We start from the raw sequence: 19,880 nt of genomic DNA, 5'->3' as shown, positions 1-19,880 counted from the left end.
GTGCTCAGAGAGGGCCTCTGACTTCAGCCACTTTGACCCCTCCCGCACCTAGGGTGCCATGGAGGGCTGGTTCCTGGGAACCCTCACCTCTGCGCCCACTCCAAAGAACTCCCCCACCCACTCCTCCCTTCTGCACTCTTCTCTCCTCTGCCTCCCTGCTCTCCTTGGCTGCTTTCCGCCTTTGCTTATCTCCTCCCCCACCCCCCTTTCAAGCCAGCAAACCCAAGGCCCAAGGTTTCCCTTACTTGTCCTGTCCCCGAAAGGGCGATTTCCCACATCCCTCCCCAACACTCTCCCAGCTCCCCCTCAGGGGATGGCAACCCCCCTCTTCTGTCTGGGGGCCCTGGAGTGGGGTGGGGTTGGGGGCTTGCTTTGAGAGGCTCAGAATGTGACATGCCCTGAGTTAGGGACCACAAAGAGACATCCATCAAGCTTAGGTTTTCCTGGTGTTAAATAACAAAAACTCAACTGAGTACATTGAAGATCTAACTGGCTTTATGAATGGATTTATGAATCAGGCAGCATCCCATCTGGCAAGTAGAGGGGAGCTCCAAAGGGCTACAGGAGAGGAAGTTTCTTAAATGTAGAGAGGGAGCAGGAAAAAAGGAAATTACTAGCAAAGAGACCATTATTTTAGGCCATTAAATTAATGAGTAAATTTCCCAGTGCTGACCGGGACAGTCACAGGTTGACTGGTTAAATAAATGTTACATTTCAGGGGTCGCAAGTGCAGTTAGGTAAGGTTCTCAGTTTGGCTTTACTGACATGGGCCTCAACCTAAGTGACACCGTTTGGGACCCGTGGTTTTCTTTTTACAGTTTCCCCGTTTTGATCAGATTCTCAGCTTTACTGAGAGAATCAAAATTGAAAGCATTAGGGTGGCCCTCAGCTGTGCTTTCTAGTTCTTGGGGCTTTTGGTCAACTTTTCTGTGATGGTCACAGATTATAGCCTCAGGTTCATAATTTTTAAGACGGTTGTCCTCTTTGTTCCTTTTCTGACATTCGAGTCTTAGAGAATTTGCTTAGCGGTTAGCAGCTGTGAACATGATTTAAGCTTCGGAGAGCATATCGTGCCGAGCGGGATTTATGATGATGACTCTAAGCCGGATAATTCCCGAGGTTCAAAGTGCCCTTCGGAGCCGTGGTCCCCAAGACCCAAACCGATCAAAATCAAAAAAGTCAAAGAAAGACCCTGCTGAAGGAGTCACTCTTTTAGGCCAAGTGGGCTGCTCAGTGATCTTCCGGAATGGGGTTTCAGTGTCCCCAGAACTGTTAATCCAGGTGATAGCAGATGGTGTTGGGTACAGCGGATACCTCCTCGCTCAGCCACAAGATAATCAAGGCTGTTCTAGTAGCCGCTTTGGTCCGAGAGCCTAAGGGGTCTCAGCTGGGCAGTTACTGTTTAGTAGTGGGTTCCGCAGTGATTTCAAGAATTCAAGAGACGTGCCGATCCTAGCCTCATTTCTATTTATCTTTAATGAGAGAATTAGGGATCTGCCAAAAAGGACTGAATCCTGGATCCTGAAAGCCCCTGGTGGGTCTTTCCTAAGTCCCCCAGGTCCATGCAGGGGAGTCGACCAATGAGAGGTCTTGTTTAGCTTTTCTCCTAGGCTGACATAAAACGCTCTTCTAAATTCCAGAGGTTACTCCCCTCTAGCCAGGGCCTGGGAGATCGAGTTGAGGGTATTATCTTTGCAGGCCAATGCCAGAGGAAAGGAAAGGAAAAGCAGGAGAAAGGGTTTCCTGTTCTGTTGAAGTGCCAAGTCTTGATCTGTTGCCTTAGGCAGAAGCAGTCTGCTTCGAAGTCAGCTACTTCTCCTCCGGCCCGTTTGGATTCGGAGGCCGCCAGCATCTATAGCGGACCAGGTGTTAGCTGGAGCCTTCTTCGGCTGTGTGATGTGTACCCGAAGCCCCATACCTGCCCGTTTTGCAGCGGTGTCAGTGGTCAAGAACACCTGGTAAGGGGCGCCTGGGTGGCACAGCGGTTAAGCATCTGCCTTCGGCTCAGGGCGTGATCCCGGCGTTATGGGATCGAGCCCCACATCAGGCTCCTCTGCTGGGAGCCTGCTTCTTCCTCTCCCACTCCCCCTGCTTGTGTTCCCTCTCTGGCTGGCTGTCTCTATCTCTGTCGAATAAATAAATAAAATCTTTAAAAAAAAAAAAAAAAGAACACCTGGTAAGGTCCCTTCCAATGGGGCTTGAGGGCTGTCTTCCTCTGATGACATTTCCAGAATACATAATTACAAGGCTCTAATCTATGACCAACAGGATCCTTGGAATTGACATCAGGAAGGCTTCTTTAACCTGATGATGACGGGCTTAAGCAGAAGACATTAGAGACAGCAGCTGCTCATACCAGCATGAGACAAAAACTCCGAGAAGTTTCCAAGGTTTTCATTGAGGGTTGTCTGATTTGCCTGGTGAAGTAGATGCCTGGAGCACTGGAGACTATAGACGGTCGACCCCAAGTGGAAAACACATTTTCTAAAATCTATTTTTTTCCACTGGGAGGGCATCACCCAGGGAGAAGTTTCAACCCATCCAAAAATCATTCAATACCAGGGACATACTGGTAACCCACGCCAAGTGACAGTTGAGTAAGGTGTACAAAGGTCCATAAGGAAGAGTTCTGAGGCCTCGAGGAACAAAAACAGGTTTTCCGGGATTGTGGACCTGACAGGCAGATTGCTAATAGACTGTTTTTGCAATGTTATAGAAGTCTCCCCACCAATGTCTATTTATAATTGGAATTATCTTTTTTTTTTTAAGATTTTATTTATTTATTTGAGAGAGAGAATGGGAGAGAGAGAGCATGAAAGCTGGGAGGATCAGAGGGAGCAGATCCCCCACTGAGCAGGGAGCCCGATGTGGGACTAGATCCTGGGACTCTAGGATCATGACCTGAGCTAAAGGCAGTCGCTTAACCAACTGAGCCACCCAGGCGCCCTGGAATTGTCTTAAAATGCCCTGTGGTGGGTGAAGGAATGTAGAAACCAAAAAGTGGGGTATGCCAGGAAGTCAGGAAGAACCAAGCAGCCATCTTGGTTTTCCCATAGCCCAGATTTGTTCATTTAATTTACAGCCATGATTTACCCACCTTCATTTCTCTGATTCAGGAGGGTGGCAAAAGTCTGGCAATCAGGGGCCATTTTTGCAGAAGCAAGATAGACTTGATCCACTTCCAACACAATCTTACATACTCGGTTGTGTTGCCTCGATGAAAAGTCAGCTTGATCACATATTAACATTATTTTTCCTCACAGATTCCCTTTCCACAAGCCTTTTACAACTTTCTTTCTTACATTCAGATTTTGTCCTAAATGTTTCCTTTTTAAATAACTAACCTCCCTCTAAGACAAAATTATTTGCTTTTCCCTCAACAAAAATATACATCCATCCCTCATGCTTTTTCTTACAGCAAACACATATCCTACTTTTCTTGTATAGACAGTTGTTTCCCCTATGATTTCTAGTAGGCTTAGTTACATTTATTAGAATTCTTAACTCTTAGAAACCTTAATTTCTTGTGAGAGTGAGTAAGCAATTGTGAACTATTACACTAGCATTCTTAGATTGGTAAATTTAGAAACACATTTCATCATTTCTAGAAACATGCTTCTTCATAGTACAGTCTTTCAACAAAACACAAAACATGTTTACTAACAGACCCAAATTTATCTTTAGTTTATCTGTAATAAGCCAAAAGTAGATAAATCCACGGTCAGTAATTAATGCTTCAGTGTTTTGTCTGATTTAGAAGTGATCTATATACTTAATGACTTTAACTTCACGCGTCACTGAACCTAACTCAGCAAAACTTCCAGGTTTTAGATTTCAAGAAAGATCTGGGAGACAATTTTTAAGTTTGCCCATGGGTGCCTAGCTGGCTCAGTCAGAGTGTGCAACTCTTGACCTTGGGGTCCTGAGTTCGAGCCCTACGTTGGGTGTAGACATTACTTGAGGAAAAAAAAGTTTGTCTAAAATTTTACTTTTTGGGGTGCCTGGGTGGCTCAGTCGTTGGGCGTGTCTGCCTTTGGCTCAGGGCGTGATCCCGGGGTCCTGGGATGGAGCCCCACATCAGGCTCTTCCGCTGGGAGCCTGCTTCTTCCTCTCCCACTCCTCCTGCCTGTGTTCCCTCTCTCGCTGGCTGTCTCTATCTCTGTCAAATAAATAAATAAAATCTTTAAAAATAAATAAAAAATAAAATTTTACTTTTATTTAAACCTATATCTACTTTTTTGTAAAAATTATGCTTAGAATACCCACAAAATCCTTACAAGACATCAAAGTCTGTCATTCTCCCCAGCAATTTTTTAAAAAAACCTTTTGTAACAGAGAACATCAACTTATTTGACTTTAAGTAAACCCAGGAGGAATAAAAGCTTAAACTTTAATGCTGGTAACCTTAAAGACATGTCTGTTTTAATTAAACAGAGTTGTTTGTTTCTTTTTCCAGATCACATGAACTTGAAAAAACATTTGAGTTAGTTTCTATCTTCCTGAGAGTTTTAGAATGCCCTATCCTTACAAGCACTTGTCTTCAAACCAACTACACAGAGCTCTTGGGGCGCCTGGGTGCCTCAGTCGTTAAGCGTCTGCCTTCGGCTCAGGTCATGATCCTGGCGTTCTGGGATCGAGCCCCACATCGGGCTCCCTGCTCGGCGGGGAGCCTGCTTCTCCCTCTCCCACCCCCCCTGCTTGCATTCCTTCTCTCACTGCCTCTCTTTCTCTGTCAAATAAATAAATAAAATCTTAAAAATGGAGCTCTTTCACAAATTAATTTTAGCAATATCATCGAGGTAGAAAATAACCTCACATTTACAACATATACATACAACGTACTATGTATATACACGCATATACATTATAATACAGTGTATTACAACATTCAACAATATATTTGGACACACACATAAGCACACAGACATGCAAAGACCCCATAGTTACTAATATTTGTGGAGAAGATTTTTCAGATTTGTATTTGCCCCAGGAACCAATCTTAAGGAAGTTGTGCTGGAGTTTGGGTGCAAAGGCCGCTTTCCCTTTTTGAGCCCTTCAATCTCAGGTGATTGTAGGCTGTGTTTACATTTCAATGACATGATAACATTTATAACTTCAAGGGACAGAGGGAAATGAAAGTTCAAGAAGGACTTTGGTTTCCTAAGGCCAAGAATTTATACTAAACTGTTTGAGCTAAACAGGGGAAATTTGGGTTGGTAAAGAATAGGTGAATTTCGAATTGCCTCTAGAGCTGCCTCTCTCATTTTGCAAAAATGTGTAAGGTAAGGGTCAGTTAGTTGCTTTCAGTTCCTCAGAGAATTGGGTTGTAAGTTAAATGACATTATTTTCAATGTGCTTCTTTCCCTCTGGTTACATAGTTCTGCTTTTAAATATTTCTGGCAGTATCGAAGAGCCCCCTCTTTGGTGTAAGAGGGGCCCCCCAAGAGCGTGCAAATGATACTTACCTTCCTAAATCTAGAGTCCCTCCCAGTGAGAGCCAAAGAAAGAACCAACAACCAGCAGGTCCGAGGCAGGCTTTAGAAAGCCAATCCTGGTTATGCAGGTTGTGTAAATGGTACAACTAAGAAGTCACAAGCTGTCTCCGGGACAGAAAGGATCTGTAGACAATGCGTCTGGATTTGGAAAGCAAGGGACAGCGTGCAGTTCTATATTCCTCTCTTGACCGGGCACTACAGACAGAGACTTGGAAGAGCTGATTCTGGTAAGAATTTTCATCCTTTGCTGGTTCACCCTGGCTGTTGAAGGGGATAACATAGCAGTTCCCCAGAAAATTCCTTAGTTTCGTCCATTCTAGGAGGGTCGCTCCCTTATGGGAGCCCTCCTTTGAAGGTAGATTTGGGGCTGGCTGTAAGGCCATGAACTTGGTGGACCTTTGTTTGCAGTTGTGTAGTCTTTTCCGAGTGGGAAGACAGTTCAGCTAGGGGATTAGTAGAATGAACGCTCAAAGGAGGGAAGAGGGGAGCAGGAGGACTTACGTCTAGAAGTCTTTTGTTTTAGCTACCTCTTGCGTCTTTAACTTTTCATTAGCCTTTTTCAATGTATCTTTCCATTTTATGGAAACTTCTCTGGAATTTTGAAAACTATTGGAGGCTTCAGCTTGCCAATTAAAACAACTACCTTGTTCTGTTTAATTTGGGAAGCCTTGCCTCAAGTATGTTCTGAAATGATCTTATCTAACTGGGACATTCCCCTTAACCCTTGTGTTGCTGGGTTATAATTCCCCTGAGGCCTGCCCGTAGTTTGGGAGGACCCTAGCCACAAATGCAGTTACCCCATATTTCTGTCCAGCCTTATGTTGGGGCCCCCAGCCTGACAGTTACCAAGCCAAGTTTTTCAGGACACAAAACAAGCTTAGTGAGATTCTGCCATTGCTTGTGAGATACGCGCAACTTCCAGGGCTCTAGTTCTTAGACGTAAAATAAGCAGAAGGTGGCCTTCTAAATTCTAAATTCTTTAGAGTTTAAGGATCCTACTAGCAAAGACTTGGGGTTTCTTTTTCTTTCTTTCTTTTTTTTTTTTTTTTTAAGATTTTATTTATTTATTCGACAGAGATAGAGATAGCCAGCGAGAGAGGGAACACAAGCAGGGGGAGTGGGAGAGGAAGAAGCAGGCTCCTAGCGGAGGAGCCTGATGTGGGCCTCGATCCCATAACGCCGGGATCACGCCCTGAGCCGAAGGCAGACGCTTCACTGCTGTGCCACCCAGGCGCCCCAAGACTTGGGGTTTCTTGGAGCTAGACTAACACCTACAAGGCATTGCCACTGGGTGGGGTTGTGCCTGTTCTAGAGTGTACCTTCTTGCTCGGAAGTTTTCTTGAGGTTGGCTGGGGACCTAGTCTCAGTCTGACCTGTCCACGACCAGTTTACGCTTCACAATGGTGTTCTCGACGTGGTGAGCTCTAATCGCCTTTAAACGCTTGACCAGTGCCTGCCAACTTTTTCAACTTTCTGACCTCCGAGATTCGCATTAGCAAAAGCTAGCAATAGCCAGATAATAGCTTTATCTACACAAGATAAGATTAACAAACACATATACCTTAAAAATGGGCAGTAACCAAGAGATGTCGCTGACTCCTGGCCACAGTAAGGTGCTGTGCGCATGGGCACTGATTCTCCTGGAACTTGGGAGTGGGGGAGGGATTGAACCAAAAAACCCTGAGGAATGGGGACTGTGGACTGATTCCAAACAACATGGAGAACTCCAGCTGCCACCAGCAGTTCCCAGTGTGGAATCCAGGGACAGAGGTGAGGGTTGGGGTTTTTTGCCCCTGGGAATTGTGGTCTGAAAGGCTGGGGGCTTGGCTCCGGTAGACCCTTCTGCCAGCTTATCAACTGGGCTCCGGGCAGAGCCACCTGCCAGTGCAAGCTGAGCTGTCCTGTAAAGGAAGGCCGGTTAGATCGGGAGCCTGAATGCAGAAAGAGCGGATCTTGAACCGAGAGGAGCTTACCCACGGCTCTTGGAAATGGCCGGCAAGACCATGAACTCAGAGAGTTCACAGGATACCATTCCTGTGTTCTCGTTGTTCCCAAATGCCTCCAGGAAATTCGTTTTGGATCTCATCGCTGCAGCCAATCTGTAAAATAACAAAAATTCACCCAAATAAACGTTAAAAATCTAATTCATGAATCAGGCAGCATCCTATCAAGAAAGTAGGAGGAGTTTCAAAGGGCTCCAGAAGAGGAAAGGTTTTTGAAGGTAGAGAGGGAGCAGAAAAAAAGGAATTATTAGTAAAGAATCCATTATTTTAGGCAAGGTCACCCTCCTACGGGGAACTATCAGTAAAGGGGCCTATCAGTAAATTTCCTAGTGCTGAGGGGGACATTTCCCTGTTGACTCGTTAAAGATTACATTCCTGGGGAGTTGTCACTGCAGTTAGCTTATGTGTTAAATCTTGGTTTTCTGACGGGGCCTTAACCTAACTGATGCCATCTTGGGCCCGTGGTTTTCTTTTTAACATGAGGCTTGACAGAAATCGGGTTGACTTCTCTGGGCAGAGCGGGATCAGGCTCGTCTGGAAGTAGACAGAGCTTTTTAAGGTCTTAATGCCACAAATCCAGAGTTCGCATGTTTTGGGAGAGGGGTGTCCAGGGTCGGAATGTTCTGGGAGGATAGTTGTGGGGAGTTTCAGGAGTGAGGTCCCTGGAGATTCCTTTTGGGAACCTCTGGGGCTGTATTTCAGCTTGTTTGGCTCAGCTGTAAAAGGCATCCTGGGAGGTCAGCAGATGAGCTTTGGGAATTTACAAAACAAAAGAGAAAGAGATAAAACACCACCCTGTGTGGGGCTTGACCTTTGGAATGGCATCCAGAGCTGGGGAGACCAAGCTGCCTACTGCTGGCAGGTCAGGGCACTTGCTTTCTCCAGCTCAGCCGTTGATGGGAGCCGTGATCTCGGGCAAACCATTTCCCTCTCTGGGTCTCAGGGTCCCCAGATAAGGTGGGGGTTAGGCCTGCCAGGCTTCAGACGATGGGATTCCGTGGGGGGTGGGTGTCTCTAATGGCCTCTCCTGGCCAGTCCTCTGCATCTGTGTGCACAGTCTGTCTTCCTTTAGAATTAACTAAACTCCTAGGAATGTTACTGATAATTACCCTTCTCTCTGTTTTTATTGTTACTTAAAGATGCTCACTAAGTGTTTGGAGAATGAGGCCTGGCAGATGTCCACGACTTGGAGGGTCAGATTCAGTGTTGGACTGAGCCCAGAGCTGGTTTCTTGTGGGACCTTGGTGCCTGCCGTGGGTGCTGGGCCTCCCATCACTGGGCCTGTGTGTTATGGGGCATTCTGGCATTTCCCCTGGCCTGATGCAGGGAGGAGCGGCTGTTGAGACCGGCACTGCCCACATCCTCACCAGATGGGGGAACCCAGGGGGCACCAGCCAAAGCCTCCCAGAGGCAGGGAGGGGAGGCTCCAGAAGCAAAGTGCGATGGATGGGGGGTGCGATGGATGGCTCACGGAGGGGCCGCAGCGGCGGTGTCGGGCACAGCACCCCAAGCAGGAGATGGAGATTTAATGACCGCGGGCGCAGCACCACTCTAATCCTGTGAGGCTCATCTCGGAGTCCTCCTCCTCTATGCAAAACTCGGTGCAAGCAAAAAAAAAAAAAAAAAAAAAAGGAAAAAAGGGAGGGAAAGCAACCCCTCCTTAGTTCTCAGCTTGACAGGAACTCTCCTCCGACTCACGTAGTCCAGAGCAGCTGGCCTAAGATTCTCTACTGAATTGCATTTAATAGTTTCAGGGCCTTTCCACTGGGTTCCCAGAGAGGATATGATCCCTCCAGGGGCTTCATGTCCCCTGCCTGTAGGAGAAGCAAGGGAGCCCCTTAAAAAGTACAGGGGTTAGGGGGGAGCATGTGTGTGGATTTGGTGATGACACACGTTCACTCCCCACCGCCCCCGAGCCCTGAGAGGCCTGACTTGTGTGTCCTGCCCACCCCTCGCGCTTCTCACCCCGTTCTGCTGTTCCCAGTACGTGCCTTTCCTTGGGCCGCGCGCTCACCTTTTTCTTGCCTCTGCTGGCTTCTTGCTGGAAGTTTCACACACACAGGCATTTCCTCTCTTGCATCCGCTCAAGGACGGAGCTACTCTGCTTTCTGCCTGGCTGCTGTCTACCCCTTGAGTAAGGACGCGGAGAGCCCTGGGAGACCGCAGTGACCTCGGCGGGCTCACACTCATTCAGAGACACTCGAGCACTGCTGAATTCTAAAATTAGAGCCACCCTCGTTCATCCATGTGCCCAGGCTCCTTCTGGGAGTATCTCTGAAGTTGGGATGCCTCTTCTTTAATTGAAGGCAAGCTCTCCCAGACAGGGCTGCAGCCCCTTTTTTTTTCTTTCAAGATTTTATTTAAATTCGAGCTAGTTAACATCGCCGTCCCTTTTGCTGGGCACCTGTGGACCACTGAAAATTCTCAGCTTCAGGGCTTTTGGTGTTTGGAAGCACATGGGTGGTATGTACGCAGACTGCAGATTGGTGCGAGGCAGAGCCTGGTTCATTCATGTTTTCAGAGATTTCTTCCCTTCCCTCCACCCAGTGACAAGGTTGAATAGAAAGTGTCCTTGTGTCCCTGACTGTGAGGCAAGTTCATTGCTTGGCACCACTACACGGAGCCCTGGGGTGTCTTAGCTTTATGCAGAAGTCTGTCAGAGGCACTCAGTCTGGGGCCTGTTTTCTTTCTCAGGGACACAAGACGTTTCTCTTACAGTTCCCGGTAGCTTTGATTTGGAAACAGTATGGCCTGTGGGTTTTCTATTAGCCAGAATCCGTCTGGTTAATTCCTGGGAGCGGACTGCTTACTCTCCTAGTGCACTCCAGAATGGCTGTGGTCATTGAGGATTCTCCCGTGAACTTGCTACACCGCTTCACAGACTTTAAGGGGCAGTCCCAGGCCAGCCAGGTGTGCCTCCCAGCAGTGCCCTCGGGCTTGGTGGCTAAGACAGAGTCCCATCAGACAAGACCCTCGGGGACTGGCCACAGAACCAGGCCGTGAGTCTGGCGTCGGCGCAGCGCCTGCCCCGCCCAGAGGAGGCTCAGGATGAGGCCAAGAGGATGGTTGCATTAGTTGCAAACTTTCAGGGAGCAGAGACACACCTGGCTCACCTCCAGTGCTGGGGCTTTACCGGGCTGGTGAGAAAGCTCTGGGAGTGACCTCCGTAGCCATGTAGTCAGCTACGCAGGGGTGACCCGACTCATCCCTCATTCCCTGTCATGACCTGCTCCCCACCTGGCTTCCCAGGAGCAAGAAGTGGACGTGTAGGTCAGTCGGTCACTATCCGTGCAGAGGGTACTGACCGGGCGGGCTTCCTGTGCCCTCCCACCCTCAGGGCCACAGGCTGGCTTACCGATGGCTCTGTCGGCTTGGGCACCCATTTCTGGTCAGTCGGCTGTGACCTGGGTCACGCGATACATAGCACAGAACTCCTGTAAGCACTTTTCCTCAAGAACGGCTGGCTTCACTGCTCAGGAAATGGCTTTACCTTAAGGTGTAAACCCGAGTCCCAGGAGGACTCACGTATCGCCCTCCCTAAGTGCTCCGGGTCATAACCAGGGATCGAGTTCACCATGAGGACTGTTTAATTTTCTGTTTTTTTAAATTAAGATATCATTGACATATAACAATATGAGTTTCAGGCGTACAACATCATGACTCAGTATTTGTACACATTGCACACGTGCCGTTCTTGTTCAGCTCTCCTTAGATTTCTTCAGTCCCTTGGCTGGGAACCAGTACTCCTGTAAATCCCACAGCACTCATGTCCGTGGGCATCTTCTTCATCATTTTGAAAAATGGCATAAATAGCACTGTCATGGGTTCGCCGTATCAGGTCCACGATGCACCCAGAATAATGTGACTGAAATGAGGGATAGCCGCGTATGTGTGGGAAGGCCTGGTTGGCCGTGCATGCTGGCCACTCCCGCTTCCTCAAATATTCCTTCACATACCCTTGGTTCACTTTAAGAACCCACTGTCACGACCCATTAAGTGAAGAGCTCAGTGAATTTTGACATACGTGTACATCTGTGTCACCACCACCCAGATAAAAATGGAGAACATTCCAGCACCCTAACGCACTCCCTCGTGTCCCTCTCAGGAGCTACTCCCTCCAGGGGTAACCACTGTTCTGACCTCTATCATCACGGATTAGTTTTGCCTATCTTTTGAACGTCATGTCAATGGAATTACAGAGTATGCATTGTTTGCGGTCTTTTTTCAAAAACATGCCTGTGAGATTCATCTGTGTCTCTCAGCAGTTTGTGTCATTGCTACGGACTTCTGTTGCACATATTATCTCCCCCGCCCACCCCACCCCCGCCATCTAGGCATGACCACCACTAGCATTTTAATGGAACAACGTATCATATATATATATAACATACATACATACATATACAAATACATATACATATATATATTTTTTTTAAGATTTGGGAGAGGACGAGCACAGAGAGGGGGAGGGGCAGAGGGAGAGAATCTTCAAGCAGACTCCCCGCTGAGTGCAGAGCCTGCCGCAGGGTTCTACCCCACCACCCTGAGATCAGGACCTGAGGTGAAACCAGGGGTCAGATGCATAACCCACTGTGCCACCCAGGCACCCCTGCATGTGTATTTTAAAACCTAGTTATAAGGCAGTGTACAAGAGCTTACAGGTTTTTGTCTCTTTATAGTTAACATTTCTGGTTTTATGGGCATTTCACTTTTCACCCTCTACTGGAGGTAGACTTGTCCCGGAGAAAACTTGCTGGAGTCGCTTTACACCCATGTGGGCAGTTCTTCCTCCAATGTGTTCTGAAACTGTCATTTAGGAAGCTCAAAGGGGCTAAAGACGACTGTATCCTTCATAACTTGGCTTGTCCTCACTCGGCCATCATCCCTGCAGCCGGAGGTCTCGTTCTCTCCACTGACCATGTCCAGTGAGAACAGAGCAGTGGGTCCAGGCTCACGTCTGGCAGCTCACACCTGTGATGGACACACAGCAGCTGGGCAAATCCGCCCCTTGTCAGGCTCCAAGCTGTGTACCGGGACCCGAAAGAAGGCTGGGGAATGACCCGTGCGGACAGTCGGTCCATGACCAGGCTGGGGTGCTGCACAGCTTGCTCCTGCTCTCGGTATCAGCGTGTTCCCTCATTCTGTAGTTTCGGATTTTATCTCGTCTGATATCTAAAAGGCTCCTGAGAAACTACATATGTAGTTCAAAGCACAAGTCTGGCTTTTACTTCTGTCAGAGTTCCTTCTTTCTACAGCGGCTTCGGGCCTCTTGAATGTGTCTGCGCGCACCCTGTTGCATGAGTCCCCTTGGCTCTAACTTCCTGGAGCGCGGCGGACGGTGGGAGGGCGGATGTTGTGGCAGCTAGGCAGCCGGGGCCTTGTCTTCCACACCGGCCGTGTCCCCGAAGAGTTCCGCATCCGTCAGATGCTTGTTTCTTGACCGAGGCTCTCACACCAGAGGCGCTGGGGTATATAGGGGTCCAAGGCAGCATTCCTGTCCCCGGGGAAGCAAGGCTAGGGCCCAGGACACAGATCTCCCGTGCGTCTTTGCTCTGTCTCTGTGGCCCAGCTGTTCCCCACAGCCCTCAGGCCGCACTGGTTCCGGAACCATCAGCTGAGGGCGGGGAAGTGTGGCAGAATGCAAGCAGCTCCCTGCAGGCCCTGCTCTGGGGGCAGCCGGGGCCTCTGACATACATAGGGTCTGAGTGGAGAAGAGGAGCCCCGTGGGCTCCAAGTGTCTCCGAGGGTGAAGGGTGGGGAGTACCATGATTGCTGCCTGCTCTGCTGCTCCAGTCTCTGTCCCCAGCCGGTTCTCCCTGCACCCCCACCTCGCAGGGCCAGGGGCTGGGGCAAGGCCCGGAGTCTCAAGGGGGCTTGCCGGTACCAGCCCAGAGGAGGTAGAATACTGGACTCCCTGGCTCTGGGGCTTTGCTTCTGCTGTTCTCACTGCCGAGAGATAAAGGGCAGCGTCCTTGGCCACAGGGACTTCCAAATTCCTGCACTGGGACTGGCAATGGCCAGCAGGTGAGATTTTTGTCCCCCACCTGCAGTCTGAGGTTTCTGTACTGCCAGTTCTTCTCCCTCTATTCCCAGGAGGTCAGGAGGACCTGCCAGTGGCCAGCTTTGCTGAGAGAAGCATCTGTGAGATGCTGCTGAGAAAGGGACCAGGAGCACAGACCTGTGGTGCCACCTAGGGGACAAGTGTCCCTCGGCTCACGGCTGGTGCGCACAGACTCCTCACTGCAAATCAACCCAATTTCTAAAACCCAGGATTCACTTTAAGAATAAAAGGTGGCGGGGGCGGGGGGGGGGGGGAGGAAGCACCTGGGTGGCTCAGTCGGTTAACCATCTGCCTCCGGCTCAGGTCATGATCCCAGGGTCCTGGGTTCAAGTCCTGCATCAGGCTCCCTGCACAGAGGGGAGTCTGCTCCTCCCCCTGCTCATGCTCTCTCTCTCTCAAATAAAATCTAAGAAAAAAAAAAGAATCGAGGTGAAGGGAAAGGGAGCCATTGTTCACTTCATAAAAATTATTTCAATTATTTCTCATTTATAAAGGCATTCCTTTTAGAGTATCTTTAAAAATGCTCCCAGCCTCCATTTTAAATTATAATTTAGTAAAAAATTTAGTTTTTTTCCCATGAAGGTAGAAGAGACGGCACTTATTATGTAGAGTGAGGAAAAACTAAAAGAACTGGATCAGTCTTCAGAAAGGCAACGCAGATATACTTGGTTTTATATATTACTCATTCTTATTTAAATTTTTCTTTGTCATGCAAATGAAAACCAAGGAGTGTCAATAGAAGGAAACCCCGTTCTTCCCTTATTTGCATCCCTCTAGGGTGGAGGCCAGTCATTCTTGATCAAGTCCCATTGAAATGCCCTAGACTTACTGATCTGGCGCCATCCCGTGCGGCAGACTCCTTCCCTCAAGTGCCCACTCGCATCTCTACTTGGATGCCTGAACCAAACTACTGAGCCGCCCCTGGCCTGCTCCGCCTGCAGCTCTCCCATCCCTGTGGCTAAGCAGCCCAGGAGTCATCCCGGACTCCTTTCCCTCCCAACCAACAGCTAAGCCAGGAGGAGATCTTAAATTTCCCTCTTCGGAATATAAGCAGAGTCTGGCAACTTCTCACGGCCCTTGCTGCTGGCTCGAGGTCTGAGACAGTGCTATTTCTTGGCCTGGATTACTGCGGTAGCATCCTGACTGGCCTCCCTGCTTCCCACGCTGTCCCTCTACAGTTCATTTCAGTAGGGCAGACCAAGGAGGCATCCTTCCTATAAGGTGATGTCTCTCCTTGACTCAAAAGCCTGCAGTGGGTCTGTTTTACTCAGAATAAAAGCCAAAGTCCCTACAGTGGCTTCTCAGGCCCCACATGATATGCATCCAGATGCTTCTCTGACTGATCTCCAACCCCTCTCCATCTTGCTCCCTCTGCTCCAGTCACACTGGCTCTTTGCACACCATGTGTACTTCTGCTTTGGGACCTACTCTTCTCCCAGGTATCTGCATGGCCAACAATCACCTCCTTTAAGGGTCTGCTCAACTGTCAGGACAGTGAGGTCTACCCTGACCAACTCCTTTATAATCTTCAAATCCAGTAATCAAACAGTATTTGCTCAGCTTTCTTGAACTTGAGGTGGACACTGACATGTACTTTGGTTAATTAAAAGTAGGGTGCCTCTATGTCCCAGTTTGCCTGGAATAGTCCTAGTTCACACTTCTTGCCCCAGAGTTGTAATAATAGCATCCTCTTCACTTCACAATAATAAATACATCATTTATTAGTATAGACTAAGTTCAGTAATTTGCTCCTTGGACATACATCTCAGAATGAATTATGAATATCACTTAACAAAGACTTAACAATTCAACTACACCAAAAAATAAATAATTCAACTTAAAAGATGGGAATAGGACTTTAAGTAAGACATTTCTTCAAAAAAGATGTAGGAATGGCCAACACGCATGGGAAAAGATGCTCAACATCACTGATGAAGGAAATGCAACTCAAAACCACAGTGAGGTCCCCCTCACGCCCATGAGGATGGCTATTCTAACAAAAAACAGAAAAGAGCAAGTATCAGTGCAGGATTTGGAAAAATTGGAACCCCTTGTGCAAGGCTGGTGAGAGTGTAAAATGGTGCAGCCGCTATGGAAGACCGTTTGGCAAGTTCTAGAAATATTAGAGTTAGAGTTACCGTAGGATCCAGCAACTCCACTCTTGGGTACATGCCCATAAGAACTGAAAGCGGGGCCGTGAACAGATATTCTACCCCCCCCCCTTGTTTACAGCAGCATTCTTCACACCAGCCAAGAGGCGGCAGCAACACAAGGTCCACGGATGGATGGAAGGATAAACTAACATGGTCCATACATACAATGGAATATTCTTCTTAGATAAGAAGGCAGTGCTGACACGTGATAGGACGTGGGCAAACCCCAAGGACACTGGGTGAGATAACCCAGGCACCAAAGGACAGCTCCTGTATGATTTGCTTTCTGTGAGGGGCCTAGAGTAGTCAGATTCTTAGCGGCAGAAAGAATGGTGCTTGCTGGGGTGGGGGGTGGGGGCAGGGAGGGGGGCTCGGGAGTCTGTGTGGTACGGGGGCAGAGTTTCAGCTCTGCAAGATGAAGAGTCCCGGAGATAGAGGCTACTGGCCATTGCACAATAGTGGGAATGTATTTAATGCCACTTAAAAATGGTTAAGATGGTAAATTTTATGATATGTGTATTTAACCTCAATTAAAGATTTTTAAAAATCCAAGAAATGACAGGAAAGGATCAGCTGAAGTTAAAGTGGTATTTATTCCATTTTCTTGCAATCATATTGTCTAAGGCATACGTGGTAATTATATGGCAGGAGAATACAATTTCTTTTAAGGCCTCTGTAGTTGGATTTTTTTTTTTTTAAGATTTTATTTATTTATTTGACAGAGACAGCCAGCGAGACAGGGAACACAAGCAGGGGACTGGGAGAAGAAGAAGCAGGCTTCTAGCGGAAGAGCCTGATGTGGGGCTTGATCCCAGAACACCGGGATCATGCCCTGAGCCGAAGGCAGACGCTTAACGACTGAGCCACCCAGGCGCCCCTGTAGTTGGATTTTTGTGCAGAAATACATCTTTGCCTCATTATCCCTTAATCACACTCAGCCACTTGCAGTAGAGGGCACATCTGATTTCGCAGCTACTCCGAAGGTCACCTGCTTTGCTGTGGCCTGGCCCAGCACAGTACCAGGGGGCCTCCCTGAGCCCCCTGCCCCTCAGGCCATGCTCTCAATGATAACGGCAATGCCTTGGCCACCTCCAATGCAAGCTGATCCAACAGCGTATTTTCCTCCCCGACGCCTAGAAGAGAAAGCAGTGGCTGAAATCTACTCAAATAAAAAACCAAGCTAATTAGAAAATTAATGAAACAGAATTAATAATGGTCACATCTGCATGACTCATCCTCATTCAGCTCCACGTCTCAATCTTCTCCCCAGTCCTCAGTATTGGTTTATAGTTACAACACAAGGAATTCAAGAAACTGAATTTTATTAAAAGAAAGTGGTAACACAGAAGAGAAAGGCTGGAACAGATCTAGAAGTTGAGGTGTGCTGTGAGAAAGGAGAGAGGCCACGAGGTCACAGGGATAAAGAGGAAGCTGACGAAGGAGGAGTGAGCAGGCAGCCTCTCTGATTTTTATATAGTTTCAGATTTTCGTGGCACCTCTAAGTAAGTGCGACAAGTGGAGTTTGCCCATGTGAAAGGGCAGATGATTCAGAAGCATTTCATGTCCCTTTCCTAAAAATTAGGCCCCTCTAGACCACAACGTGTTCTCGCTCCTCACTCTGAGAGAGAAGCACCTAGAACTTTCTGGTGCACATCACCCATTTCAACTCCATGAATTAGTAAACAAGGGGCGCCTAGGTGGCTCAGTTGAGTGGCTGCCTTCAGTTCAGCTCAAGATCCCAGGGTCCTGGGATCAAGCCCCATGTCGGACTCCCTGCTCAGTGGGGAACCTGCTTCTCCCTCTCCCTGCCGCTCCCCTTGCTTGTGCTCTCTCTCTCTCTCTCTGTCAAATAAATAAATAAAATCTTTACAAAATTTAAAAAAAAAAGAAAAAAATGAAATGAGTACCATTTACCTTAACCTAATAGGAGCCAGAGTGATTTTTTTGGCCTGACGTATTTGGTTTTGTTTGCTTCTTCCTAACAGAGCAAAATGGTCCAAAATACACAGTACCAGATGGAGGAGCTCTTGTATTAAAACTGAGAAGTATCAGCCGTGTAGAAGGGCTCCTCCTGGAACCCTAGCATGAGTGAAGGACAAACTTAGCTCAGACACAAACTAGCAGTTTGCTCAGGTTTCTTAAATGACAGCATCTAGCTCAGAATCCTCCCAATATTTTATTTGTTCTCCTGAAGAATTGCATCTCACTCCTGTAACTGCCACTAGTGTGTAAGCACACCACAGTGGCCTTGGTCAAGGTGTTGGTAGTGCTAACTGCTCTGCACCAGTGCTGGGCGGGGGGTGGAGGGGGTGGGGGTGGGGAGTGGGGGAGTGCAGTACTGGGGGTGGGGGACAGCGCTGGAGAGGGGCCAGACGCTCTGTGAGCATAAGGCAAACAGGAAGTGTGCACATCTCAAGCATAGAGCCACTGATTCAACTGAGTCCATCTATAACGTCAGCCGAAAAAGGACGCCGCCAGATAACTTGTTCCTGGTAAGCAGCAGTACAGGGGGATATGAGGAAGAATGAAAAATGTTGGACTGTTCTGAGGAAACCCAAATCCATGCATTTTTACCAAAGATGGCAAATATGAAGCGCAACAATTTCTAGCAAATACCTTAATTCGTGAACCAGATGCGCCGTAATTCTTGTGCCAGATCCTCCCAGGGGATGACCCAAAGCAATGGCTCCACCATTCACATTGGTTTTACTTGGGTCAAGACCCAAACTCTTCTCGACGGCTAAGTATTGAGGAGCAAAAGCTTCATTCACCTAAAAATAACCAAAACACAGATAAAGATCCTTGTTCATAAGCCGATTTTTAACTGAGAACTGTCCAGTCCTACTGATGACTAATTTTGCTCTTTTTTTCCTATTTAAACTACCTTACAATGTTATTTTATCTCACACTCTTTGTAAAGATATCAGGTTTGAAAATGAGTGTATTTACTAACTGATACTTGAAGTCAACTGTGTCCCTTGGAGAAAAGAAATCCTCAGCAATGTTCTAAGCAGATACCTAGTAGAGGCAGTGGGAAACGGCCCACAGGTTCTGGGGCCAGAGGGATGGCTCAAATCTTGCTGTATGCATGTTCTTTAAGCTCTTGACACTCGAGTAAAGTACTGTTACTTCAACAGTAAAATGTGACTGTAGTACATCCTAGGAGTTACTGTCCAAGGTAAATGAAGTCAAGTATTAAGTGTCTAGTGTATTATAGGTAAAACACTACCAATCATTCAGTAGATGGTTGCTACTATTATTATTACCCAGTACTACTAGCCATTCTTCCAAGATTAAACTGACACACAACCAAGAATAACCTTCAGAGTCAGATACCTAGAGGAATGGTTACCGTGCTGAAATATGGCAGATCTGGAAAGTAGCATATTGTATTTACTTAACAAGGTTGGCTATGAGAATTACCTTCCTTCAAGTTCATAGCACTATAGTTTCATGTGATATTAGCTAGAAAATTTTATAGGTAAGAAAACTGATTTTAAGAAAGGTAACTTTTACAGAGTTAAGATCAAAATCCAGCCTTGTGTTCTTTCCTACTATATTTTGTGTTTTTCAAGATGGTGTTTTGTTTGTCCTTAGGTCCTACATTAGTTTTCCATTTTATATGGTCATGTTTAAGGTGGTACTAAGAGACCTGGAATATGAACTAGTGAAACTAGGTTTTTGAACCATGGAAAAACTACCACGTGATCATCAGAAGTCCCACAGACAATCATATCAAAGTATTGAGAGCTATGTCCTTGAGTACATATATATCTATAAATGATTATGAACAGCTCTGAAGAGCTGACATAGTTAAACAGAATTTTAAGTGTGAAATCTAGAGTCAGAAATTCAGGGACATTATTTGCAAATATAAGTATGAATATTAAGCAGCCCCTTTGAGGCTTTAAGAATGGAAGAAGACATTTAAGGATAAGCTGTTTGTCTAAAACCATGGTTTCCTGGATGAGAAAAACCACACTGGAGATCACACATGTGCTGAGTGAGAAGGCCCTTCTCTACCAATTTAAATAGAGATTTCCTTTGTTGTATTAGTTATTTCCCAATGTCAAGCAGCATAGATGCTTAATTACCCAAAATTTTAACAGTCCCCAAACGTAAAATGTATATAATCCAGCTTTAAGTATTTTCTTTTCCACTCTTCCTT

At 47.2% G+C, this 19,880-nt stretch overlaps 1 protein-coding gene across 5 annotated transcripts in view; it reads right to left on the bottom strand.

Annotated features, from left to right (window-relative positions):
• Positions 1 to 477: 477 nt before the first annotated feature.
• Positions 478 to 19,880, bottom strand: part of ACAA2 (acetyl-CoA acyltransferase 2) — a 49,068-nt gene continuing 29,665 nt past the window's right edge. For 2 of the 5 annotated variants that reach the window (XM_045790047.2, XM_045790046.2), the window contains 3 exons: positions 18,329 to 18,483; positions 7,469 to 7,594; positions 7,006 to 7,396 (listed from right to left, as the gene is read on the bottom strand). In XM_045790047.2, the coding sequence (XP_045646003.1) occupies positions 7,021 to 7,396; positions 7,469 to 7,594; positions 18,329 to 18,483 (657 nt within the window). In that variant the 3' untranslated portion in view covers positions 7,006 to 7,020. Of the gene's footprint in view, positions 4,160 to 7,005; positions 7,397 to 7,468; positions 7,595 to 16,286; positions 16,846 to 18,328; positions 18,484 to 19,880 lie in introns of those variants that run through there. The other 3 variants (XM_087869832.1, XM_087869833.1, XM_045790049.2) reach the window with 3 other exon arrangements.

Source organism: Ursus americanus, chromosome 19 (assembly GCF_024610735.1).
Source record: "Ursus americanus isolate L20-20 chromosome 19, mUrsAme1.1.p, whole genome shotgun sequence".
NCBI classification, from domain to species: Eukaryota; Metazoa; Chordata; class Mammalia; order Carnivora; family Ursidae; genus Ursus; species Ursus americanus.
This window is presented reverse-complemented; position numbering and strand designations above follow the sequence as displayed.